The sequence below is a fragment of the Xiphias gladius genome, chromosome 16 (genome assembly GCF_016859285.1).
Source record: "Xiphias gladius isolate SHS-SW01 ecotype Sanya breed wild chromosome 16, ASM1685928v1, whole genome shotgun sequence".
Lineage (NCBI taxonomy): Eukaryota > Metazoa > Chordata > Actinopteri > Istiophoriformes > Xiphiidae > Xiphias > Xiphias gladius.
In genome coordinates this window covers 17,582,000-17,604,149 of record NC_053415.1, presented here as the reverse complement: position 1 = coordinate 17,604,149, position 22,150 = coordinate 17,582,000, and the positions used below count along the sequence as shown (strand labels likewise).

The 22,150-nt window shown below is 40.7% G+C and overlaps 1 protein-coding gene across 2 annotated transcripts in view; it reads right to left on the bottom strand.

Annotated features, from left to right (window-relative positions):
* Window positions 1-22,150, bottom strand: part of col4a2 (collagen, type IV, alpha 2) — a 63,393-nt gene that overhangs the window by 8,542 nt on the left and 32,701 nt on the right. The window contains exons 5-36 of one of the 2 annotated variants that reach the window (XM_040148560.1): window positions 12,411-12,545; window positions 12,256-12,300; window positions 12,025-12,141; window positions 11,857-11,925; window positions 11,686-11,721; window positions 11,539-11,592; window positions 11,403-11,438; window positions 11,202-11,243; window positions 10,193-10,264; window positions 9,992-10,036; window positions 9,827-9,874; window positions 9,688-9,723; window positions 9,546-9,590; window positions 7,726-7,783; window positions 6,908-7,021; window positions 5,805-5,954; window positions 5,574-5,645; window positions 5,231-5,382; window positions 5,041-5,113; window positions 4,764-4,870; window positions 4,386-4,569; window positions 3,929-3,973; window positions 3,557-3,631; window positions 3,365-3,463; window positions 3,029-3,250; window positions 2,687-2,848; window positions 2,421-2,591; window positions 2,114-2,257; window positions 1,864-1,989; window positions 1,575-1,756; window positions 285-348; window positions 97-171 (exon numbers count right to left, since the gene is read on the bottom strand). In XM_040148560.1, the coding sequence (XP_040004494.1) occupies window positions 97-171; window positions 285-348; window positions 1,575-1,756; window positions 1,864-1,989; window positions 2,114-2,257; window positions 2,421-2,591; window positions 2,687-2,848; window positions 3,029-3,250; window positions 3,365-3,463; window positions 3,557-3,631; window positions 3,929-3,973; window positions 4,386-4,569; window positions 4,764-4,870; window positions 5,041-5,113; window positions 5,231-5,382; window positions 5,574-5,645; window positions 5,805-5,954; window positions 6,908-7,021; window positions 7,726-7,783; window positions 9,546-9,590; window positions 9,688-9,723; window positions 9,827-9,874; window positions 9,992-10,036; window positions 10,193-10,264; window positions 11,202-11,243; window positions 11,403-11,438; window positions 11,539-11,592; window positions 11,686-11,721; window positions 11,857-11,925; window positions 12,025-12,141; window positions 12,256-12,300; window positions 12,411-12,545 (3,055 nt within the window). The remainder of the gene's footprint in view (window positions 1-96; window positions 172-284; window positions 349-1,574; window positions 1,757-1,863; window positions 1,990-2,113; window positions 2,258-2,420; window positions 2,592-2,686; window positions 2,849-3,028; window positions 3,251-3,364; window positions 3,464-3,556; window positions 3,632-3,928; window positions 3,974-4,385; window positions 4,570-4,763; window positions 4,871-5,040; window positions 5,114-5,230; window positions 5,383-5,573; window positions 5,646-5,804; window positions 5,955-6,907; window positions 7,022-7,725; window positions 7,784-9,545; window positions 9,591-9,687; window positions 9,724-9,826; window positions 9,875-9,991; window positions 10,037-10,192; window positions 10,265-11,201; window positions 11,244-11,402; window positions 11,439-11,538; window positions 11,593-11,685; window positions 11,722-11,856; window positions 11,926-12,024; window positions 12,142-12,255; window positions 12,301-12,410; window positions 12,546-22,150) is intronic. The other variant, XM_040148561.1, reaches the window with a different exon arrangement.

Genomic DNA, 22,150 nt, shown 5'->3' with positions numbered 1-22,150 from the left:
TCAAACATTTCATATCAGCCAAGTATGAGACTTTAATTGCAAAGTGGTACTGATCAACACCAGAGGAGAAGTAACAAAAGCTATATGAGTATGTACCCGGCACTCCTTGTAAACCTTCTTCTCCTCTAAATCCGGTAGATCCTGGAAGGTCTATACGAGGGCCTCCATCACCTGTAATAGTGTTCCAGAATTTACCAACACTTGAAATATTTTTATCACAATGATATTAAAATCAGCATCTAAATCCCCATTCGGTCTGGAGATGGCGGTGGGGGAGGTTGTACCTTTGAGTCCCTTAATTCCTTTGTCCCCTGATGCACCATAGGCACCAGGACTTCCTTTAATTCCCTGCAAAGTAATAGATAAGTGATTAACAAACATATTAAACATTTGAATATATAACTTTTGCCTGAGATGTTGCAATGAAAGAAATGTATTGAACATGTTTTTAGCCAAAAAATAATTGTCAAATTACACAAATGATATGGCATAGTGGTGGAGTGAGTGCAATAACTGAAATTAATGGGGGGATATGCAGGAGACAGTTTAAAAAAATGGAAAATGTCAAGATATGATATTCTGACCTTTAGCCTCTAGTATTGGTTATGTTCCAAAAACACTGGATCGTACATATTACATATTGCAACTGAATTGCATATTTTATTAGACCTTCATTCCTGTTAAACACCCACTTAGTTCAAACTGACATCTGTACTTTGTAATGCAGGCTTTCTTTTAAGATATTTAAACCTACAATAATTTTTTTGGCTATTTGGGAGCAGCTGAAACAGGCTGTGAACACAACACAAATTCAACTTTTGAGTTGATATGGTGAACTTGTCAGCAAAAAGTTTGTACATCAAGCAGATATAGAGCAACATTAGCATTAATATGGAGCCATGTTTCTGGCCACCTGATGAATGTAAGTCTATTTTTCATTTTATTTGTAGCTCTATTTTTGTCTCTGCTAACTTATGAGGGAAATATCTGGCTCCTTAGCTGCCATATGCTCTACTATGTTAACTTGCTAGTTGCTAACTTGGTCTGTCTGCCATTCGGTGCTGGGCTGGTGGTGTGCAGTGTTTTTTTTAGAGCTTTATCACTAAAAGAAGTCACCTTCTGCAGCTGGAAACAGTGCTGTGAGAGTGATGAGAGTGAACCAAAATAGGAAAGTTTTGGGCTTTGAAACCAAAACAATGAGCTGAATCATGTTGTAAAGGAAAACTAAAGAGTTGTGTGATAATTCTCTGCGGGTTCGTTACTACGAGCGACCCTTTTAATATACAAGTAGCCATGTGATGCATTGTTAACAAAAAAAATTATTATAGCTGCGATAAGTCTCAAGGCCAAACCAAGATAACGCTGATGAGATCATTAGGGTTATATTTTTAACTTTGAAAAATTCCCTCCAGAGCAACAGAAAATATTATACAACTCTTTCATTAGCTCAGTAGTACTCTGGACAAGTAAACTGAACTTAATTTGTAAAATTGTTAAAGTGCCTGTTTAAGGCATAATAATTAGCGTGGATGCCTACTCAGTCATATGAATTTTCCCAGCATATCTCTGCTCACCCTGCTGCCAGGCATTCCTTGAAAACCAGTGATTCCTCGATTTCCAGTTGGGCCTGGCATTCCTTTTATCCCCGGCAGCCCTTGTGCACCTGGATTTCCTTGCTGTCCTTTATCATTGCTGGGGTCTCCAGGAGAACCATGAGTTCCCTCACTGCCAGGCACACCAGGGAAACCCTTAGAACCTGTAGAAAAGTGAGTGTGGAGTGATGGAGATGTGAGGAAGTGAACTTTGGGAAGACAGAGAAGCTGAGAAGGAAGGAGTTGCTGATATCAGATTGTAGCTTTGTACCTCTCGGCCCGGTGAAACCTTGATTTCCTCGATGTCCACAGTCTCCCTTTGAACCCTTCATGTCATCAATCATCTGGGCAGGGATGTGAGGCTTCTCCCCAGGTGGCCCCCTCAGACCACGATCACCTAGCCAGACGATGGTGGGGAAGAAGGAAGTGGTAAGTTAAAGTGTTAATGTGGAGGTCTCAGCAGAGCACAGCAGACTAATGAGCGACTGGGATCGCAAACATTTTATAAAAAATAGTCTCACCTTTCTCTCCACTTTGACCTGTCACTCCTTTTGGGCCTACTTGGCCTGGCACTCCAGGTTCTCCTGTCTTCCCACCGAAGCCCTTCACCCCTAGATCACCCGTGGTCCCCTCAAAACCTGTCATGCCGGGAGACCCCTTGTTTCCTGGGAAAAAGAGGGACCATCAGAAGTCAGAAAAAAAAAACTTTTCTGACCAAAACTGCCTGAATCATTGACAAATTACGTAGATTTTGTATTATCTGATGTTTAATTTTTCTCTGCATTATTTAAAGAGTAGATTATCAATGTAATTATCTGAGGAACAAACCCTTCATTCCTGGGACTCCTGGGCGTCCATCTGCACCCGGCTGTCCTGGGTCACCTGGTTGGCCATACTCTCCAACGCCACCATAGTCACCGTGTTCCCCAGGGTTCCCTTTTAATCCAATTGGCCCTGGCGGGCCCAAATCTCCTTCAGTTCCCCTCTCTCCAGTGAAACCTTGTGAGAGGAACGATTTACCATAAGGAACAGGCATGTCAGACATGACCAAGAACATTTCTGAGAGAGTGTGTTGATGTGTCTGTTTGCCTAACCTGGCTGTCCAACGGCACCACGAGGCCCTGGTGGACCTGCTTGCCCAGGGTCACCAGGGTAGCCGTACTTGGCCGCTGGCCCAGGCCTCCCTTCCTCCCCCTGCAGGCCTGCAGGGCCACTGTCACCTTTGAAGCCAATCATACCAGGCATGCCGACCATTCCTGGTTTGAATGGATGAATAGGAACATTAGATAACAGCTCTTAAATCCTTTAGTTTTTCAAATGATCCCACTTATATTGAAAGTATGGCAAGAAGGCAAAGCAAGACTAACTGACAGTTAGTTGAGATAAACTGTTGAGTTTGAACCATAAGTAAGTGACAATGTGAAAACATGGCTAACCTGGATAGCCTGGTTCTCCTTGATCCCCAGTCTGGCCTTTATTCCCTTGAAACCCGGGCAGCCCTGGGTCACCGTTGGGTCCAGGTGATGCTCCAAGAATTTCTCCGTGAAATCCCTTCTCACCCTGTGCCCCGTGCCGGCCGGGCACACCAGGCAAACCAGGGACTCCGGCTGAACCTTTGCTGCCAGGGACTCCCAGGTCTCCACGGGGGCCGGCAAAACCTTTATTGGAGATCCATACAGGTTAATAAAACAAAATGATCTGGACTATGGTCAAAGATCAAATGTGTTTATATTTATTTGACTACTGTCCAGTGATTTCTTGTCACTCCTTACCTGGTGGCCCAGGAAGGCCACCTATGCCTCGATCTCCTGTTTCTCCTTTCTCTCCATCTACTCCAAATGAACCCTGTGGTCCTTTTTGGCCTGGAGGACCTGTTGGTTTACCAAATATAAACAGGGCATCAAAAATGTCTCGAAGATATTACCCTGCAGGCAACACAAAGGAAAAGTTTTTTGTTGTGTTACCTGGGAAACCTGGTAATCCACTGGATCCTGGAAGTCCAGGTGACCCAGGAGGTCCCGGAATTGCATTGCAAGGACCTGAGAAGCAAATAACAGAAACACAGTCTTCAGGGCAACATCGTGGTTGTATGTAAAAGTGACTGTTTATGTGGAAATGACTATTTTGGTGCAAGTGGTTTTTGTCTGCTGCCCAGCGTGGATTGTTTTTCAGAACATGGGATTATCATTACATTAGCTGATATCTCAATACACTAAATCTCAAATTGTAAACAATTCAAAAATAATCATGCACACAAGTCAAATAATCCAAAGGCAAAGCACAAGAGAGTGGTTATGAAGGGAGCAATAACGTGAAAACCTTATTATACCAGCTACCTGTTACATCCACCTGTCCTCCATCTCCTGTCGTACTACAGCCGCCTTTCAGTTGAAAATGAGAGAGAATTAAAGAGAGAGGCATTCGGAACAAGAGTTATTCACAAGCACAAGCATTGTCTCAAACAAGCTCAGCTGCAGCTGGTTTGAGGGATGCAGCCCCTGCATCAAGGAGACACCAGGAGGCGAAGAATGAAAAGTAAATAAAATGGCAACATATACTGGTCATGCTTCCTCCCTTTTTAATCACAAGCCATTAAAGTTCATTCCCATTTCACTTTCATTTGCATTAAATTACAAAAGAGAGTTTTTTCAGAAGGGCGAGGTAAAATGAAATACTTGGTAGAGTGAAAACAGGTAAAATCACTGTAAAGAAATAAAGCCTTGAAGGAGAAATACGCAACACCATATCGAGACTGGATAAAAGGGGGGAAAGTGGCAGTCAGCTGCTTCTCACCTGGGCTGCCAGGTGTTCCTGGAAGTCCATGATAGCCTGCAATTCCATCATCACCAGGTAAACCGCGCTGGCCTTTGAGGGCCCCAAGGACTGCACCTGGTTCTCCCCTCAGCCCAGCCACACCGGGTCGACCAGGCAGACCTGGGAAACCTTTGTCTCCACGATCTCCCCTGGGACCCTCTCCCTGTTGACATGAACCAGCACAATCATTATACTGTAGGTTTCACTTACTGTTAGCAATTAGAGGTGAGGACAAGAGGAGAATATCAGATTAACTGAAACCCTAATGCACATAATAAGGCAATTAAGAAATGAACAAAAATATGATGAGTATGAACAGTGTGACACTATCATAATGGACATGACTGATGGACTCACTGGAGGACCTTGGCTCCCACGGACACCAGTAAAACCATTTAGGCCTGGAACACCTGGTGCTCCCGACTCACCGTCTTGTCCAGGAACCCCTTGGTCTCCAGGATATCCTGTGGAGATCATGTACATTGGGATAAACATATGCATACAATCCATACAATCATGCAACAACACACACGTACATACAATATGCACACACATGAGAGAGGGTACTTTTTTCTGGCCCACTTGTACCCCTGGTGCTGATCTGAAATGAGATGAAATAGAATATACATTGCACCTTTCTGTGTGGCCACACTTGCATCCCCTTTTCGGCCTTTTGGGCCTGGTGACCCACTGAGCCCAGGAGAGCCCTAAAAGAAAACCCAGAAAAGTGTGAGGGAACAAGGAAGGGGTTAAAATAAAAATGAATGTAAAAGAATTAATGAAGATGATGTGATTTTTTAAACTTTAAAAAAAAATGTTCTTACAGGGGACCCATCATATCCCTGGGGACCTGGGTCTCCTAAATCCCCCTCGTGACCAAACTCTCCAGTCATCCCAGCATCACCACGATCCCCAGCAGGGCCAGGTGGTCCCGATAGAGAGTTTACAATGGAGCACTCACATTCTCCATGATCACCTAAAGGTACACAGCAATGCACCCACTGGTCAGAATATGATGCATTAGTATGAATTTTAGGAAACTGAAACTGATTCTCCTATCTGGGGAAAATTAAAAAGAGAAGTGAATACTTCAGAAAACTGTAAATGTCAGTGTTTTCAACCAATAATCCATCATGATGTCGTCTTTCGCATGAACGGTATGGCTACCTTTCATTCCTTTAAAGCCTGCGTTGCCGGGCCTTCCTCTCTCGCCCGGAGCCCCTTTGAAGAACTCAGCCCCTAGGGACAAATAGAAATACAGTAAAATGTAATTTTATAAACAAAAGGAGATAACACTTAAACTCATAAACCAGAAAACAAAGGGAGATAAAATATTAAAAACCTAAGTTTAAAAGTATCAAAACAAATGCACATTCACTCACTCACTCTCTCACTCACATGTTCCTTTAGGTCCTGGAGGACCCCTGGCCCCCGGGCGCCCGCTGACACCTGGGGGTCCAACACTGACAGCAGGGCTCCCTGCATCCCCTTGTTGGCCCTTCTCTCCTTGCTCCCCCTTTATACCAAATGGCCCGAAGAATTCAAACACTGACAGACACAAAAGGACATTTTTAGTTTCGGCACTTAGTTAAAACTCTCGATCCTGATCAATTGAGAACGAGTGCAGTCACTGCTCAGTTTATCAAAGGTTCAACCTCAAGAACCCTTGTTGTGACAGCTTGAAAAATTCATGAGAACTGGGTCTGATTTTCCATTTATTGTGACACAACGTAAACTAGCCTTTATTTATTGCAATTTATGTTCCTTTTATAAAGCCACAAAAGGAAATGTAAGATTATATACCACATCAATGAAGACAAGGTAGCGTCCTGTGACTTGTTCAATTTTGATACACGAGTAGCCTAAATGTATCAAAGGTTTGTACTGGAATTCTAAGTTTAAGTTCTACATTGTAATAAGATCCACTTATTATTAGGAAAGAAAAATTGAAAATAAGTCGTGACTGTTATGAACTGTGTATTGTCTGCAAATAAAGCTTTATGGCTTCATCCTGTATCTAAATCTCTTGTCTGTGTGAACAGTTTACTTGAGTTTTGGTTGTTTTTTTGTGGCTGATGTCCACTTTGCACCAAAAACTTTAACTTCTAATAGTGAATATTTACGTACCTCATATTATGTACTTAAGTTTTTCTGTCATTATGTTTCTTTGTATTTTGATTCCATCTCTTTGACTTTATCTACTGCTGTATGTACATTTTTGCTTACTTTTCCCTTATCTGAGGCAAGGGTCTAAGGTCTAGAGAACATCATATGTTGTACAGACTCTTAATCCATCATAGGCAATTGTGTGATTTTGGGGTATATGAATGAAATTGACTTCAAAAAATGACCATTGCAAGTTTTACATACTGGTCCTTTACTTGTATGTTTATGAAGGTTCACATGATAGACAGTTGAGCCAAATATGCATATCTACAATGGGTCTGAGTCTGTGGATGACAGTTTGTAGAAATGTCTTTGTTAAGCTAGGGTTGACAGACCTTGTTGCTGTGTTTCATAGGCAGGACGTCCTGGAGGTCCAGGGAAGCCTTGATCTCCTACTGGGCCCCTCTCTCCTTGTGGACCTTGCTCACCAGGAGGACCAGAAGGACCAGCTTATCAAGTCAAAGCAAACAGAAGAAACATTAGTTAGGATCTCTGCAACAGGTAACATCAACTGCTTTAATCCATTCTTATGGAGTTCTTTAGCAGATGATATATGAAGGATTATAAAGTGTTTCTAACTGTTTTAGCCTTATTTGAATATAGTGTAATAACAATATATATTGTTGTGTTTGTTTAATAGTGGAATACAAATGAATTTGATTTTTTGTCTCTGAGTAATAATGGAAGATTTCTTTTCTTAATCTGTCACTAGTGTTCACTGCCATATTTGTTTCCCCACCTATATGAAACAGACCCCTTGATGTACGCCCAACCAATCACTTTTAAGTCATTAATTACTGTTGGTTCAACCAGTTGCCACCATACACCACCTGGTCTGGGTCCTGCCAGATGATATCCCTGCAGGACAAGAAGCTCTATTGTTCCTCAGGTTCACTGAGTCTATGCTATGAACGTTAATAACCCTCATCACGTCCATATTTATCTTTAACACTTGACTTTTTCCTCTGACAAATCTGCATGGTCTGTTGAGGCTGGACTTTAGCAATGTAACAAATTTCCCCATAGAGTTTCACTTCATGTCAGCAACAGTTTTGTAATAGTGCCTGTTAACATTATCAGACAGCGGGTGTCTCTTTTTCCTCTTTTCTGTTGGCTAATTATTTGACTGTTTCTCTGGTACTGATCAACTTACCTACTGACGACCAAGGCCACGAGTTTGAAATCAGATCTCCTGGGTCACCTCTGACTCCCTGAAGCAGAAATTTAATGTCAGTCTTTGTGAGTCTTGAGGACAAAGATCAGATGTGACTCAGATGAGATCACATGCTGGATGTGGTTACATTGCTTGAAAATGACCACCACACATATCCGGCTGTTGTGATCTGTATCTGTCTTATTGACAACCCTTTTTTCCTTTTCATCTCTGACCTTGTTTCCTTCTCCGTGTAATTTTTGACGGTGGCTGGATTCACACTGACAAGTTTCAAATCAGATTCAGGAAGTCAGATAATAATGTGAGCAAAATGTTGATCATTTTTGCAGAGTGAGATAATATAACATAAACATAAGCATGTTAATTATGCCACTTTCTCAGAATGACTGACTATATAAAACCCTATGTTAAACAGTCCCTTCAGATCATCATTCGTGTTGGCTGGTAGACACTAAACCTGTTTGAATTTGACCAGTTAGCTGCAATTTGACTCAAGGCCTCCACTATTAGCTTATAAGGAGGGGGAAACACCGGAACAAGAACCACATAAACTTTAGCTACTGGATTTACTAAAGATAAAAAATTAATTCCAATATCTCCTTTTGTTTCCTCTTGAATAGCTTTATAGGCTGTTAGACCATCTTGTTCTAAGCTGTCTGAAGCTAAGTAATGTTTATACGAAGTGAGATATTCAAACTTAAGACTCTATGTGTTTTATGGCTGCATAATTTCATCAAATGGAAATATTCCAGATATCTTCTGCATCATTTTACACATATTTCCAGTAAATTCAGTCTGACATAATTGGTGTTTTGTGGGTTCGAACAATATTTGGTGACACAGCGTGAGTTTGTAATCACTGACCTACTGGTGGGCAAATTTGAGACTTAGAGCACAATGGTTATTAAGGCTTCTCTGGATAGAGCACCCATCGTGCTGTTTTACTCTTCACCTCTTCGACTCCTGGAATTCCCCTTAAATTTCTTTAAATTTAGGCAAAAATGAAAAAGCACATCTTTCCTCACAGTCTGACAGATTCACGTATATATTTTGTAAGTGCTTCTTCCAACACTCAGCTGAAGCCATACGATTCTTACAACGAGTGAAATATTCACACGAGATGTTGCAGCCTTTACGTTAAACTGAAATATTCCGGGTGTGTCATGCATCATTAAACACACACATTTCTCCACAATTAGCCTGACACATTGGGCATCTTGGAAATTTTGACATCTCCTCCAGATCTTAAAATAAAGTTCTGTAGGTTTTAACAATGCTGACATGAGTCTGTTCAAACAACCAATTCCCACCAGAGTTTAAAAGGTTAGCTTCCATTTTTCAACATACATCACACTAAAATTACATTATACAAATGCAGCGAATTCATGGTGTTTTTATAGGAGGAATGAGATTAATTTAACTGTTACCAATTTATATCCCGTTGGTTTTCTTTATAATATAACATTGCATCACAATATATAAACTTAATATATGTTTTATTATGTAAAATCTTAATCTGTAACTATAGCTGTCAAATAAATGTAGTGAAGTAAAAAGTACAATATTTCCCTTTGAACTGCAATGGAGAGGACGTATAAAGTAACATGAAATGGAAAGTATAAATATCTCAGATTTGTACATAAGTACAGTACTTGTGTAAATGCACTTAGTTATATGCTGAAAATTGCATTTTAATGATAATAAACCTGTGAATTTGAGTGTACATTTTTGTCAATCAGCTAGAAAAAGGTTTAGATGGAAAATCAGTGACCAGGGATCACAATCTGCTGCATTCTCACCTTAGGCCCATCGCTGCCTTTTGGTCCCGTTTCACCAAAATCTCCCTGAGCGAGAGATTTAATCATCAAGTTATAAAATGACATTTTATTCTAATAGGATGATAAAATAATGATACAGTACTCATCTTTCAGGCAAACATACCCTTGTTCCAGGACTCCCATCTGTTCCAGATGCACCCTACGACAGCACCGTGAAACAGAGGATGAAATGAACTTGGATAGATACACATGGGTAGAGGTCAGAGTTTTTCTGAAATGTGTAGAAATTAGACTGTACTAACTCGTGGTCCAGGTAATCCCATTATACCAGTTTCTCCTTTGTTGTTCGCCTGAAATTAATCAACCAATAGAAAAGATCAACAACATGCTTAAGTGTGAATGTTAGTATGTGTGTACATACGTATTCATGCACGGAAATGTGTATGATCGCCAGAGTGATCACATACCTGATCTCCTCTTTCTCCTTTCAGACCTCTTTCTCCAGGGGGTCCCTAAAATAATGAAAGAAGAGTATTTTTGTGGTACATGCATCAGTGTTTGTAATTCGTATTCTTCCTATTTATAATTCTTTTTTTTAGAGACTATCTTTGAATGCCATTACAGCAGAGCAATGAATAAAGATTAGCACATGTTGCTGATGTACTGACCTGGGGTCCGTAGGGGGGCAGAGTATGCGGATGAGTAGAGTTCCCTGGCAGCCCTGGTGGTCCAGTGTCCCCCTGTGGTGTAAGTAGGAAGTGCAACAGAAGTCAGCCAGCTCAGGGAGAAACAAATCATCACCAGCTACTCAGATCTTCTGCTTAAGGACAAGTACCAATTCCACAGCATATTCACAATATTCCATTACCAGTAAAAGTCCTGCAGTCCAAATCCTACTGGTAGAATTACATAAACATTGGCAACTAATAAAAGTAAAAGTCAACATGCAGAAACATTGCTGCTGTGAATGACATATTATTACATATGAAATGACTAGATTGTTAATACTGATGCATGAATGCATAAGCAGCACTTTACTGATGTACCTGGCTGAAGCGGACTATTTTAATTATGGTTTGGTAGTTCAGTCTACTGGGTCCCTTTTAGATGAATTTTTTTGGCCTTTTCTCTAATCTTTGATTTTTTTGTATAATCTTGGATAATTTCTCCTCTTTACATATTTAAATTGAAATGTTTAGCAGTGAAATTAATCTTTATTGGAACTATCAACCACTCATATATACATGTATCTGTGACAATGGGCCCCAACTAGACACTGTTATTTTCGTAATTTATCACAAGTGAAAATGGTTGGAAACCACTGAATTTATCTTTAACAATGTACCGTATTTTATGAGCTTATCATGTTGTAAGATTTACAGCTGTCAGATAAAGGTAGTAGAGTAAAAAGTATACTTGATACTTTCCTCTGAGAGGTAGTGGAGTAGAAGTAGCATTAAATGGAAATACCCAGTTAAACTACAAGATCTCAAAACTGTACGGTACTTGAGTAAATGTACTTTGTTACATTCCACCACTGCAAATTATTGCGTGGGAAAGCACAGACCTCAAACTGAAGCAGATCAGATGATTTATGACCTAAATGTATTCAGGATTTTTCGTGTAACAACTGACTAAAAGATTTTAGCAATGCGTTTGACAAACATGGTTACTCACTTGTTCTCCTTTTGCTCCCTTAATCACTTTGGTCATAGTGCCCTGCCCAGAAAAACAAAAAGCACTTGAAGTTGCCTTCATAAATTCAAGTTCCCATTGCTGTGGTTCACACACAGTATAAAACAACATTTCATGCAGTATTTACAATCATAGAGCAAATTTGTATTACATTACATTATATTTATATTTTTGCTACGTTACCTTTTGTCCTCGGGGACCTGGAGGCCCTGGGGGACCCTTGCAGAAGACAAAAAAACAGATCCTGATAAGTACTTTGTATCATAACAGATTAGGCCTCACAACCTAAACAAATACACTCACACATGCACAGGCTTACCTTTGGTCCTGGGATGCCTCTATTACCCTGCAATCCGGGGTTTCCTTGAGGCCCCTGACAAAAATCAGATTTAAGACGGTAGATAGGAAAGATCGCTACTTAGGAAAAGTAAGTTTCAGATATTGAATTGAATTGAATTTGTCTTACAAATATTCCATGGACCCCTGGTGTGCCTGGATCTCCCTGTGGAAGGAAACATTTGTGAAGTTAATAAGATCTATATGACGACATCGCTGCCATATCAAGGTATAAATGCAATTTTATGGAGCCAGCTGTCCTTCAGAACAAAAGTGATATTTGGTGTGAACTCTTCCTCACTCTGAAACGTTCAATGTACACACTCATCTCCAGGGAGTCTCCCTTCTCTCCCTTCCTGCCTGGTTGTCCCTTAGAAATGGAAACAAAAACACAGAGAGTAATTGTCAGGAAGTCAGACTCTATGTATTTTACAAATCACTATGCAGACAGGTTTAGAGTAACACTTACAGGAAAACCAGGTGCACCATTAAAACCACTTTCTCCTGGTAACCCTTGTTCTCCCTTTGTCCCGTTACAGCCGTCTGCACCTGCCTTCCCCCTGGACCCAGCTTGTCCTGGGTGGCCCTGCAGAGCGAACATCAAATCAAAACAGTCAAAACACATCCCATGTAGAACCAACACTCTGTCAATGTACAGCTAGCTTCCACTTCTTTCATCCAGACTGATGGATGGACTTACAGGTATCCCATCATTTCCAGAAAACCCAGGAACACCTGTCATTCCCTGTGGAGGAACAAGAATCATACATTTAAAAAAAAAGAGTTGTTACTGTAATATTTTTTTTTTAACAATTATTCAAAAAAACAGAAAAAGAAAAGAGAAGGATATTTTACCACATTTCCTTTAGGACCTATGATGCCCCCACGGCCAAGGTCGCCTTTTTGCCCCTTTGGTCCTTGGATGCCTGGATCACCAGGTGTCCCTAGAGGCCCCTGTGGACCCTGAGGACCAAGAGGCCCAGGGTGACCCTGAGATTGGTGCGGTAAAAGAAAAGAAAAAAAGTTGATCAACATCACGTAGAAGATAAAATACTTCAAATACAAAATACACTTCGATCTCCTTTATCAATAATTTCAGGAGTGTTAGAAGTTTAACGAAAGCCAGGCTAACAATGGAGATATCCGGGGTAACAAAAAACCCCCCAAACTTACCTGTTGAAAATAGAGGAAAATAGAAGAGAGGAAAAGATTAGAAAATAGAGCAAGTGTTCTCAAGGGCTTAGAAGCAAAGCATCACAACTATAAACAAGAGGTGTGACAAGACACACTGTAAAAAATAAAGAAAGATTTCCCTGATTTTTACATGGAATTTTTTCATTTGATTTTCTACATGCGGTGGGATGGGGGCACTTTTCTTTTTCTAGTAAAATCCTCTACTTCAGTGATCCTTGCTCTTTACAGCCATCCAGTGGTCAAACAATATACTTGCAAATGTTCACTGTCAGAAAAGAACTGCAGGAAGATTAAAAACTTGACCGCCAGGCTTCGGGACTCTAAAGAATACATTTCAATATTCCTGGACTGACTTTAAGCTCATTTCAACTTTTTACAGACAGAATGAGCAGACAAAATGAGAGATTCATACAAATTACTTAATATGTTTTTGTTTTATCCCAGATCCTCTAAGACCCCAAACCACACACACGCACACTCACACACACACACACACACACATGAAATGACACATGCCAGATAGAGCAGTAAGGAGATTAAGTTAAGATAAGTAAAGCCAGACTCTGCCGTCAGAGGTCGGTTTAATGAAAAAAGACACTCATAGTGACCAAGCGAAATTGAAAGGCTGTTCAAAGGACTGTTAAGAGAGGATTTTAATCGCTGACTCTTGGAATCTGCAGACAGCCCTCTAATCTACAAGCTAAATATAACAAGTTGATTATGACACCCAGCATGATGAAAGAGAGAAGACAGGCTGCCAGATAGAAAGGAAAAAAAGGAAGGGAAATGTGAGTCTGGCATTGGAAGAAGTATGTTTCTGTTCTCCAAGCCAGACCTCTGCTACATTTTTAAACATCTCATTTTTATACCCTAATAGCGTCTCCTCTCCGCCAGAGATGCTGCTGAATTTGGACAAAGAGAACAGCAGGATGCAAATGAACATAAATGGGTCATGAATATCAGGTACACGTTCAGTGCACGTGGGGTGTGCAAGGGCAAGGAACTTCAACTAAAAGGTCAGGTAGAATCCCTCGAGAGACGGAGAGCAAGTGCTTTAAACACACTCACACATAACCCAGTGTTTCTCAGTTGTTGTGACTGTCGTTCACACGGCTGGAGGAAATGCTTGAGGGGGGCAGAAAGTAGATGAGGGCCGGTGGGATGGAAACAGAATATGGACAGTACTTACAAGGGTCGAAAAAAAAAAATGTGAGGATGAAGATACCATGGGAATTTAGCGTGTTTGTATGGTCTGGGAGTTCATGGGGTCAATAAGTGATGACCTCTGAGGTTTGGGGGGCTTGACAGTCTTCCTGTGAGAACCAACAAAGTGATGTTGTTTGTCCCCAGTCAGAGATGCTCTGAGCCATGTTTTATGAAGCTAGAGCCAAGGGTCTCAAAGGAATTAATAAAACTGCCGGGAGACTAAACAATGTCAAATAACAATTCAAACAAGCTCAAGGACAAATCTAATTCAGATAGTTTGTGTGCACTTATACGTGTAGCCTGTGTGCATCTTTTGTGTGTTTTTCTGAGTGTGTTGTCTATGAGTTGTATGTAACTGCAAAAACAAACCTCAAAATGGAAAAAAAATATTTTTCAAAAAGCAGGAATCACATGATATTCTGTACTGATTCACAGAACTATGAAGCGTGTTCAGTATCAAACTTTTAAAGACAACTGACATGAAACGGTGTGTGCAAGACTGCTTGTGGTCTTTTCAAAACACACACAGAAACATGACTACAGCCATGCTAGTGGCAATTTGAGGCTGTACCGAGGCACAGTTGTGCTTTGAGCTAAATTCTAATACCAGCATGCTAACATGCTCACAAAAACTGTAACATGCATGTTTAGCAGCTGTAATGCTTGCTGCGATCAGCATGTTAGTTTAGTGTGTCAGCATGCCCACATTTAATAATTAAAACTAAACAAAAAGTACTGCTAAGGCTGGTGGGAATATGATTAATTCAGTAGGTATTCGGTGGCGCCAAGGATGGCACTATTCCTTAGATTAAAAGTTAATGTCTTTACCAAACTTAATTGCGGTTAATGTAATAGTTGTTGACACAAATGTCAACCGCGTGGTGGCATTATTGGAGACGTCAGCGGGTCACCAAGGTAGGGTTCATCATCTGGGAACCATGAATGTCTGTTCAAAACATTTTGTGTCAGCTCATCTCATATATGTTAAGATATTTCTCAGGATGAATTAAAACTTTAACCCACTGGTGGCCCTAGAGGAAAGTTCGGGGGTTCACCATTGTCAGTAGGTTTCATTGTCCGGGAACCATCAATGTTTTTACTGAATTTCATGGCAATCCGTCCAGTAGTTGCGAGATATTTCAGTCTAAACTAAAGTGACGGACCTACCGACCAACTGAGCCCCACCAACAGTGTGGATAAAACTGTGCAATAACCAAAATGTCAAAACAGTTATAAATTGGCAGAACCCTGAACAGCCAGAGAACAGTGGAACAGTGGTTTAGAGTCCAAATGTCTGCTGGAAAACAGCACTGATGCAAAATATAGAGTGCCAGAGGGGAGGAGTTGAACGAGCTGGAATGGTGTTGTAATTCAAAAGTGGCTTATTTCTGAAATTAACTGGGTGTGAAACTGCACAAGAGCTCCTCTAGAACACTTGCATGGTAAACTATGTGCACTGCTGAATATCTTTCCCAATGGCTTAAACACAGGCCTGATAAATACCATGTCCTTTTATAGCTGATAATGGGGGAGGTGTTTTTAAGGGCATACTTGTGTAGTCTCGCAGCAAACAACAGCTACAATACTGGATCTACTGTAAACACTCAAAAATAATTGCCTCCAACAATTTTTTTTACTTTTCTAAACTGCCCATCCAACAATCATGCCCACTTTACACAGCGCTTTGCCAGTTGTGTGGAGGTGATGAAGCAGGCAGGATTTGAACTTCTCTCTTAAACTCTCTTCTGTACAACTGAGTGCCACACCATGAATGCCTCCCAGAAGAGACTGCCTGAAAGTGTGCACTCTTATCCACATTTGTACAATTTATCATGTCAAGGCTACAAAGACACGCAATAGACTAAAGTTCTAGGGGACTGATCAGGGAGACAGGTGTGACATTTTTGCCCTGAGATGTGGTTGGACAACATGTCATATGACTACTCCGTTTCAAGCATACTAAAACCTTAAGTATGTCTAAATCATTGTTCCATTACCACTTATCATTCCTCTTCTCCTCTATTATCTCCTAAGCTAAATCTCTCTCCAGTCCTCCCCACTCTTTAATTACTAGTCCTCCACAGCTTCACTTCCGTCATACCTCTAGACTCCCCATTCTTATCTGCTTACAGTACTTCCACACAGCATTTCCACATCTCCCCTCCCCAAATTCTGAGGAGTTCTTACATCCTCTTACATCTCTTCTAACCCTCCTTTGTCTGTCTTTATTCTTTCCCTTCCTGTCTCTACTGGGCAAAGAGTAACCAACATATAAGCCTACAAATCAGCCGGCAACAGACTATGTGGGGGGAAAAAACTGAAATATAAAGTGGATACAGCTGGAAAAAAATCCCCAAAGATGACAAAAAAAGCTTTGGGAGAAGCATGAAATACCCTGAAATTGTCATCTAACCACTAGATATTTGAAAAATGAATACTTTTCATTCGTGGTATAGTAGCGGGTGGATGGACATATAGCAGAAACCATATGACTGGCCCAGAAAGTAGAAATGCAGCATGAGTGCAGCTGGGAAGAAAGAAAGCGTACAGTCTGGTGCAGGAAAACTTTGAACCTGTGTAAACGGATAACTTGACATCCAGATCAGATGAAGTTGAGTGATCTTCGTATATACACGTGCATACAGCACCTTGGATTCACTAAAGGACACTTAACAAACATATATGCGTGTCTGTTTAGGTCTGAGTTGGCTTTCTGCCTTTGAAGGCCAGTCATGACTTTACCAGATTATGAAGCTCGGGAGACATGTGTAGCCCTCTGGCTTTTTCTGTAACTGTAGCTGTCTGTGCGAGTTTGTTTTTCTTTCCGTCACGGTCGGCTCACGTCATACCTTCAGCCTCGTTTCTCGTGAGCTCCATAATGGGATACGATGAGCCATCAATCAGCAGTCAAATCTACTGAAGTCACAGGGGGAAGAGAAGGAAGTGAGGCAGGCAGAGGCTAGATTACAGCTGACCAATACTCTCCACATCTTCAACTTTTGCCTCTCAATCAAAAGTAGCCACTTGGCTTCAACCTAAAAGGTTTAGGTTGTGATGCCAGGCCAATTTTAATCAGTGTATACAGCCACAAAAAATGCAAATGTGTCTCAGAGGGCTTTACAGTGCACAATGTGTGACATCTTCAGTCATTTTGCCTCCACCTTTGAATAAGGGATAAAAAACTTGACAAAAAAGTTCCACTTTCTCAACTGTGAGGATTTGTTGCATTTCTTTGACTTATGTCATAATGTATTGGTACGTTTTGGGATTTTGGACTGTTGGTTGAACAAAACAAGCTACTGGAAGACCTCAACTTGGACTAGGACCAAATGATCCATTATTAATAATTAATAACAAGTAGATTAATTGATAATAAAAATATGAGCTAATATTAAGTGCAATAGGTTAAAGAATTTCAGGCAATTACATGAATTGAGTTTCATTTTTCACTTTAACTTTTCATTCTAATCTATAACATGTCTTTCTCTGTGATACAGTACGTGTGTTTTGTTTCTTGTTTGCCTGATAATAACAGTATTTACTCATCTGTCTATGTTTTTTTTTAACTTTTTCTCCCTAAGTCCCTTGTGTCATGCTATATATGCTCAAAATCACCCAAACCCACATACCTACCCAGCCTGCTAGACTGGTTGCTGTGATTATTACTGGTATAATCATTGTTGAATCAATAACAAATCACTATGGCAACAGAGGAAATGTGGAATCAAGCACACACACACACACACACACACACACACACACACACACACACACACACACACACACACACACACACACACACACAGTGAGCGAGAGAGCGATCTGCGGATTTGCTTTTATGGTGTAAATTGCGATTTGGACCCTTATTTGGATAAAAATGCTTGTGTTTGTGTGTGTGTGTGTGTGTGTGTGTGTGTGTGTGTGTGTGTGTGTGTGTGTGTGTGAGTGCAAGTGATTATGTGTGTGTGTGTGTGTGTGTGTGTGTGTGGGGGGGGTTAGATCTAGGTGTCATTATGCCTTGAGAAGCAGTGTGTAACTCACTGTCTAAGGAAGTTGTTCATTGTAGGTGAGAGCTTAATTTTCAGACTGATGACAATGAGTTTTTTAAAATTATACATGGTTGGAATTTGAAAAGTTTTTATTAACGTGCTTCATGGTTAGAATGATAGCAGTCACTTCTGCCATAGTGGAGTATAATCAGTGAACTTCACACAGCCAGACAAATGACAGGGACTGAAAGACAGACAGTTGAAAGAGAGGTATGTGTCTGGAGGAAAAAAAACAGACTGAAATTACAAGATTAAACTACAAAGAGGATAGAAAAGTAGAGACATGCGGCAATAAAACAAAGGATGACCCTGAATATACACAAGAAATTGGGATTTTCAGAAGAGAAAGACTGCAAAAGAGCAATAAATCACCAGCCCTGCCCTTACTGGTCTGCCAACTGGTATCTGGTTTTTATCTGATCACTTCTCACCTCATAAACCACCATGCACACACAGACACACACATAAAAACACACACCAGCTAGGTGAACAAAGTGACTGTGGCTAAGGTGTGGGATGATGGGATGCTGATAGGGCAAAAACGTTAACCTCTTTTTCTTTCTAGAACAAGGCGAAAGGAAAGCAGAGGTTAAGAATCGCAGACGCACAGCAGGTAAATGCAAAATCTTCAAAACTATATAAATACGATCTTTCCTAGGTATTCCTCTACTACAACATTTTTTATGTTTTTACCAAGGATTAACCACTTCTTTCGTAAATCATCAATGACAGTGACAACGAGGTGTCCCAGTTCCATCTTTTGCAGCTGTGGGAATGTGTGAGGAGGATTTTGGACATTCCCCTCCAGTTAATATGACATGTGAGAGTCCCGATGAGGGGAGAGCTGGTGCCCATTGAACAGCCAGGTTTTTCTCGCTGATCCCTACCAAATCAATACATTAAACAAGGCACTGAATGCTGTGGTGCTGCTGAGAGCTGGAAGGTGACTTTTTACGACTGAAGCACCAAAGGTCCAGATGCGAGATTGGGGGCATGGTGACGTACAAGATTAAAAGGATTAGTTCACCCAAATTACACGGAATACATATTTTGTCACTTAGCTCTTCTTGTGCAGGTTTTGAGCTGTCTTTGCCTAAGACTTTTGCTACCACCTCAACACAGTGGAGGTGAATGGAATTTCATTTCTGGTGCTCACAGCTATGAAAGATCACATTTGAAAATTCAACGGGTACATTACTCTAGAAACAATGTTCCTGCTACTTTATAAAAACACAACAAACATGCTCTCAGCAGTTTTTTATCGGGGCTTTCTCCTCAGCAGCGAACAGTTCCAGGTAGATATGTGGATTATATATCTAAATACAAATGAAAATCTAAATGAAAATGAAAACAAACACAAGCCAGTGTATGTGAGTTTGTGCATTTTCAGTTTTCTAACTGCAGTTGGATTTTTAGTTCGGCATACTTACACTCCACTTCACTACAGCACTTAACCTATGCAACTGCCCTCATGACGTGTCACCCTTCTCAAGAAGTTTATGAGAAAATCCGTGCTCTTCACACTGTATAAAATGAAGTAACCATAGTCCTCTCCCTGTGTGTACGTGGGTGTGTTTGGATTTCTCATTCCTAAATCACAGATCTACTAAAAGTTTCCCACTCTGACACCAAAAATTTCATCTGGGCCCAGACTGTCCCCTGGGGTGGACGGTTTGGGAATGACCCCTTACAAACAGGATGGGAACACACGGCCTAGTGCACAAACCTCTAACCTCAAAGAGGAATAAAATAAATCGATAAACAACGGGCTGGAAGCGCCCCATGTTATTTCATCTGTCTATCTTGAAAAACATGGAACTACAGAGGCCCCTTTGTAATTTGTTACTTGAGAAATACTAAGCGTTACTGATTCAAATTTTAATTTAAAGATAAAGAGAGTCAACAGAGATGGGAGATACGATAAATAACAGGAAAATAGCCTGTCTCGGAGGCAACTATGAAAACAGTGGCATCAAAAAAGAGAACAAGACCTAATTAGTCCTGACATATTTCACATTTTCTTAGATTAAATGTCCTCTGTTTTTGCTTTGGTAGAATAACATTTAGTCCAGGGCTGATCTATGCAATGAAATACCTTCTGTCCTCAGGAAATACACGCATGCATATATTAGCTATTTTAAAAACTTTCATTCTCATACACACTTTGCTTCCATGCCTGTTTTTCAAGGATAGTCAACTCTGCATTTACTTTGTCTCAAACAAAGCTAATACCTACAGTCTCACAGGGCTTGCCGTTGTAGTGGTTGTATATATACTGATACACTGTATCTCCTCAGAAATAACACTGAAAATCTAAACAGAAAGGGATGTGATGAGGGAGGACTGATGCTATGCAATGACGACTTCATCCTCTGATGTCATCGATGTGAGACAGGTAGCTGTCAGCCCCATACTTCCCTAGAAACATCTACAGACCAGAGTGGGTGCTTTTGACATTCACACATCACTCAAGTCATGTAAACTCCTCCTAATAAACTTAAAATCCTGGTTAATGTCTCTGTGAGCTGTCTGCTGCAGGGATGCCAACACAATGAAGACTGCAACTGAAGAGTAATTATAGTATAAATCAAACTCTATTTATATTATTTTATTTATATTATTATAAAATTATTAATTTTAACCCTAATTAATTAATTAACCCTAGTGGTAACCCCCCGTGCTTGGAGGAATGGTTATCTATCTATATAAAAAATGTTCTTCCGCTTAATAAGAGGAAAGGCAGTTAAAAACAGTTCCAGACACGCCAACATGCTCACTTAATCTATTTAAAAGAATCTGGTGGTCCACAGTGTCAAAGGCAGTACTCAGGTCAAGTAGCACCAGAACCGAAGGCTTGTTGGTGTCATTCATGACTTTTAGCAGTAGCAGCACCACTGGAAGCTGTGCGTTCAGGTCCAGTACAGGTGCTCTGGAGAAACATCGGACAGCTATAGTGATCCCATGGGAGGGGAGCGATAGGCCCCAAATGATGCAGTCACACATCAACACAGTGGAAACAAGTGATAGTGGACCGATGTGTGCAGCGGGACGATGGCGATCAGCACCGTGAAATGGTTTTCCAGCCTGACCTCAGCACGAGATGGTCGTGGGCAGAGGATTTCCCTTGGTCTTTGCCGCTTGCCTCTGTCGCCAACCCATTTCCGCTGAGCCTAGCTCTGGCATTGGGCTCGTGGCCATAGTATGAGTCTCTGTTTTGTAAGAAAAGTCGAGATAAAGTTCTTCCTCTCCAGGATACAGTCCTCTGGTTTCAGCTTGCTTCATCTGGGGCACAGAGTAACAAGGCTGGCAGCAACAGGTTCTTGTCCTGCCTGGTCCACAGAAGAGCTCAATTCGCAGACTTAAGTGCTTAAGTCTTTGAAATGACATCAAAACTGGCTAAAAAGTTTTAATGAAGTGTATTTACAGTAGGTGTTTAGAGTAGGAAGCAAGCTCATCCGTATGGCATGTCATCTGAAGGCAAGGATGTGATTACTAAAGTGCCAGTGAAATCTTAAAGGAATAAAAATGATGTGTTAGAAATATGGCATTCATGTTTTCAGGATGTCAAAGTTATAGACACACATGTTCTGACCACAGACTTGAGACGTCTCATTCCTCTGACATGAGGCAATAGCACAAATTGAAAAACTGCACAAAAACATGGATGGTGAGACAAGAAGACATTCACAGTGTCAAACTTGTTTGTACATACTAACAGTGACAGATGTAGTTTCGTGAAGAATGAAAAAAAGAGAGCTTGTGAAGGAAGTTAAATTCCGCATAAATTTACATCTCTGCACAGCCAGTCAATCACTGCATGAGGTGGAAGTAAGTGTTGGATTGTTCTGAACTGATCTGCTTCCTGAATACTATAGCGGAAATAAGTGAAAGAACTAAATCAATAGAAAGGGGAGAACGAAAGGACGGAATGAAGGAAGTAAAGTAGAAAAGCACAAATGAAGGAAGGAAAGGTGGTGTGAAAAAGGGAGGTAAGAGGGGAAATCTTGCAGAATGATTTGAGGAGGGAAGAAAGGAATAAAAGAAAAAGAAGAGGAAATGAATGAACCGGAGTAAAGGAGGATTTATCAAGGAAGAAGAGAGGAGAGCAGGAGAGGAAGAAATGTAGAAAAGAAGGAAGTTAAGTAA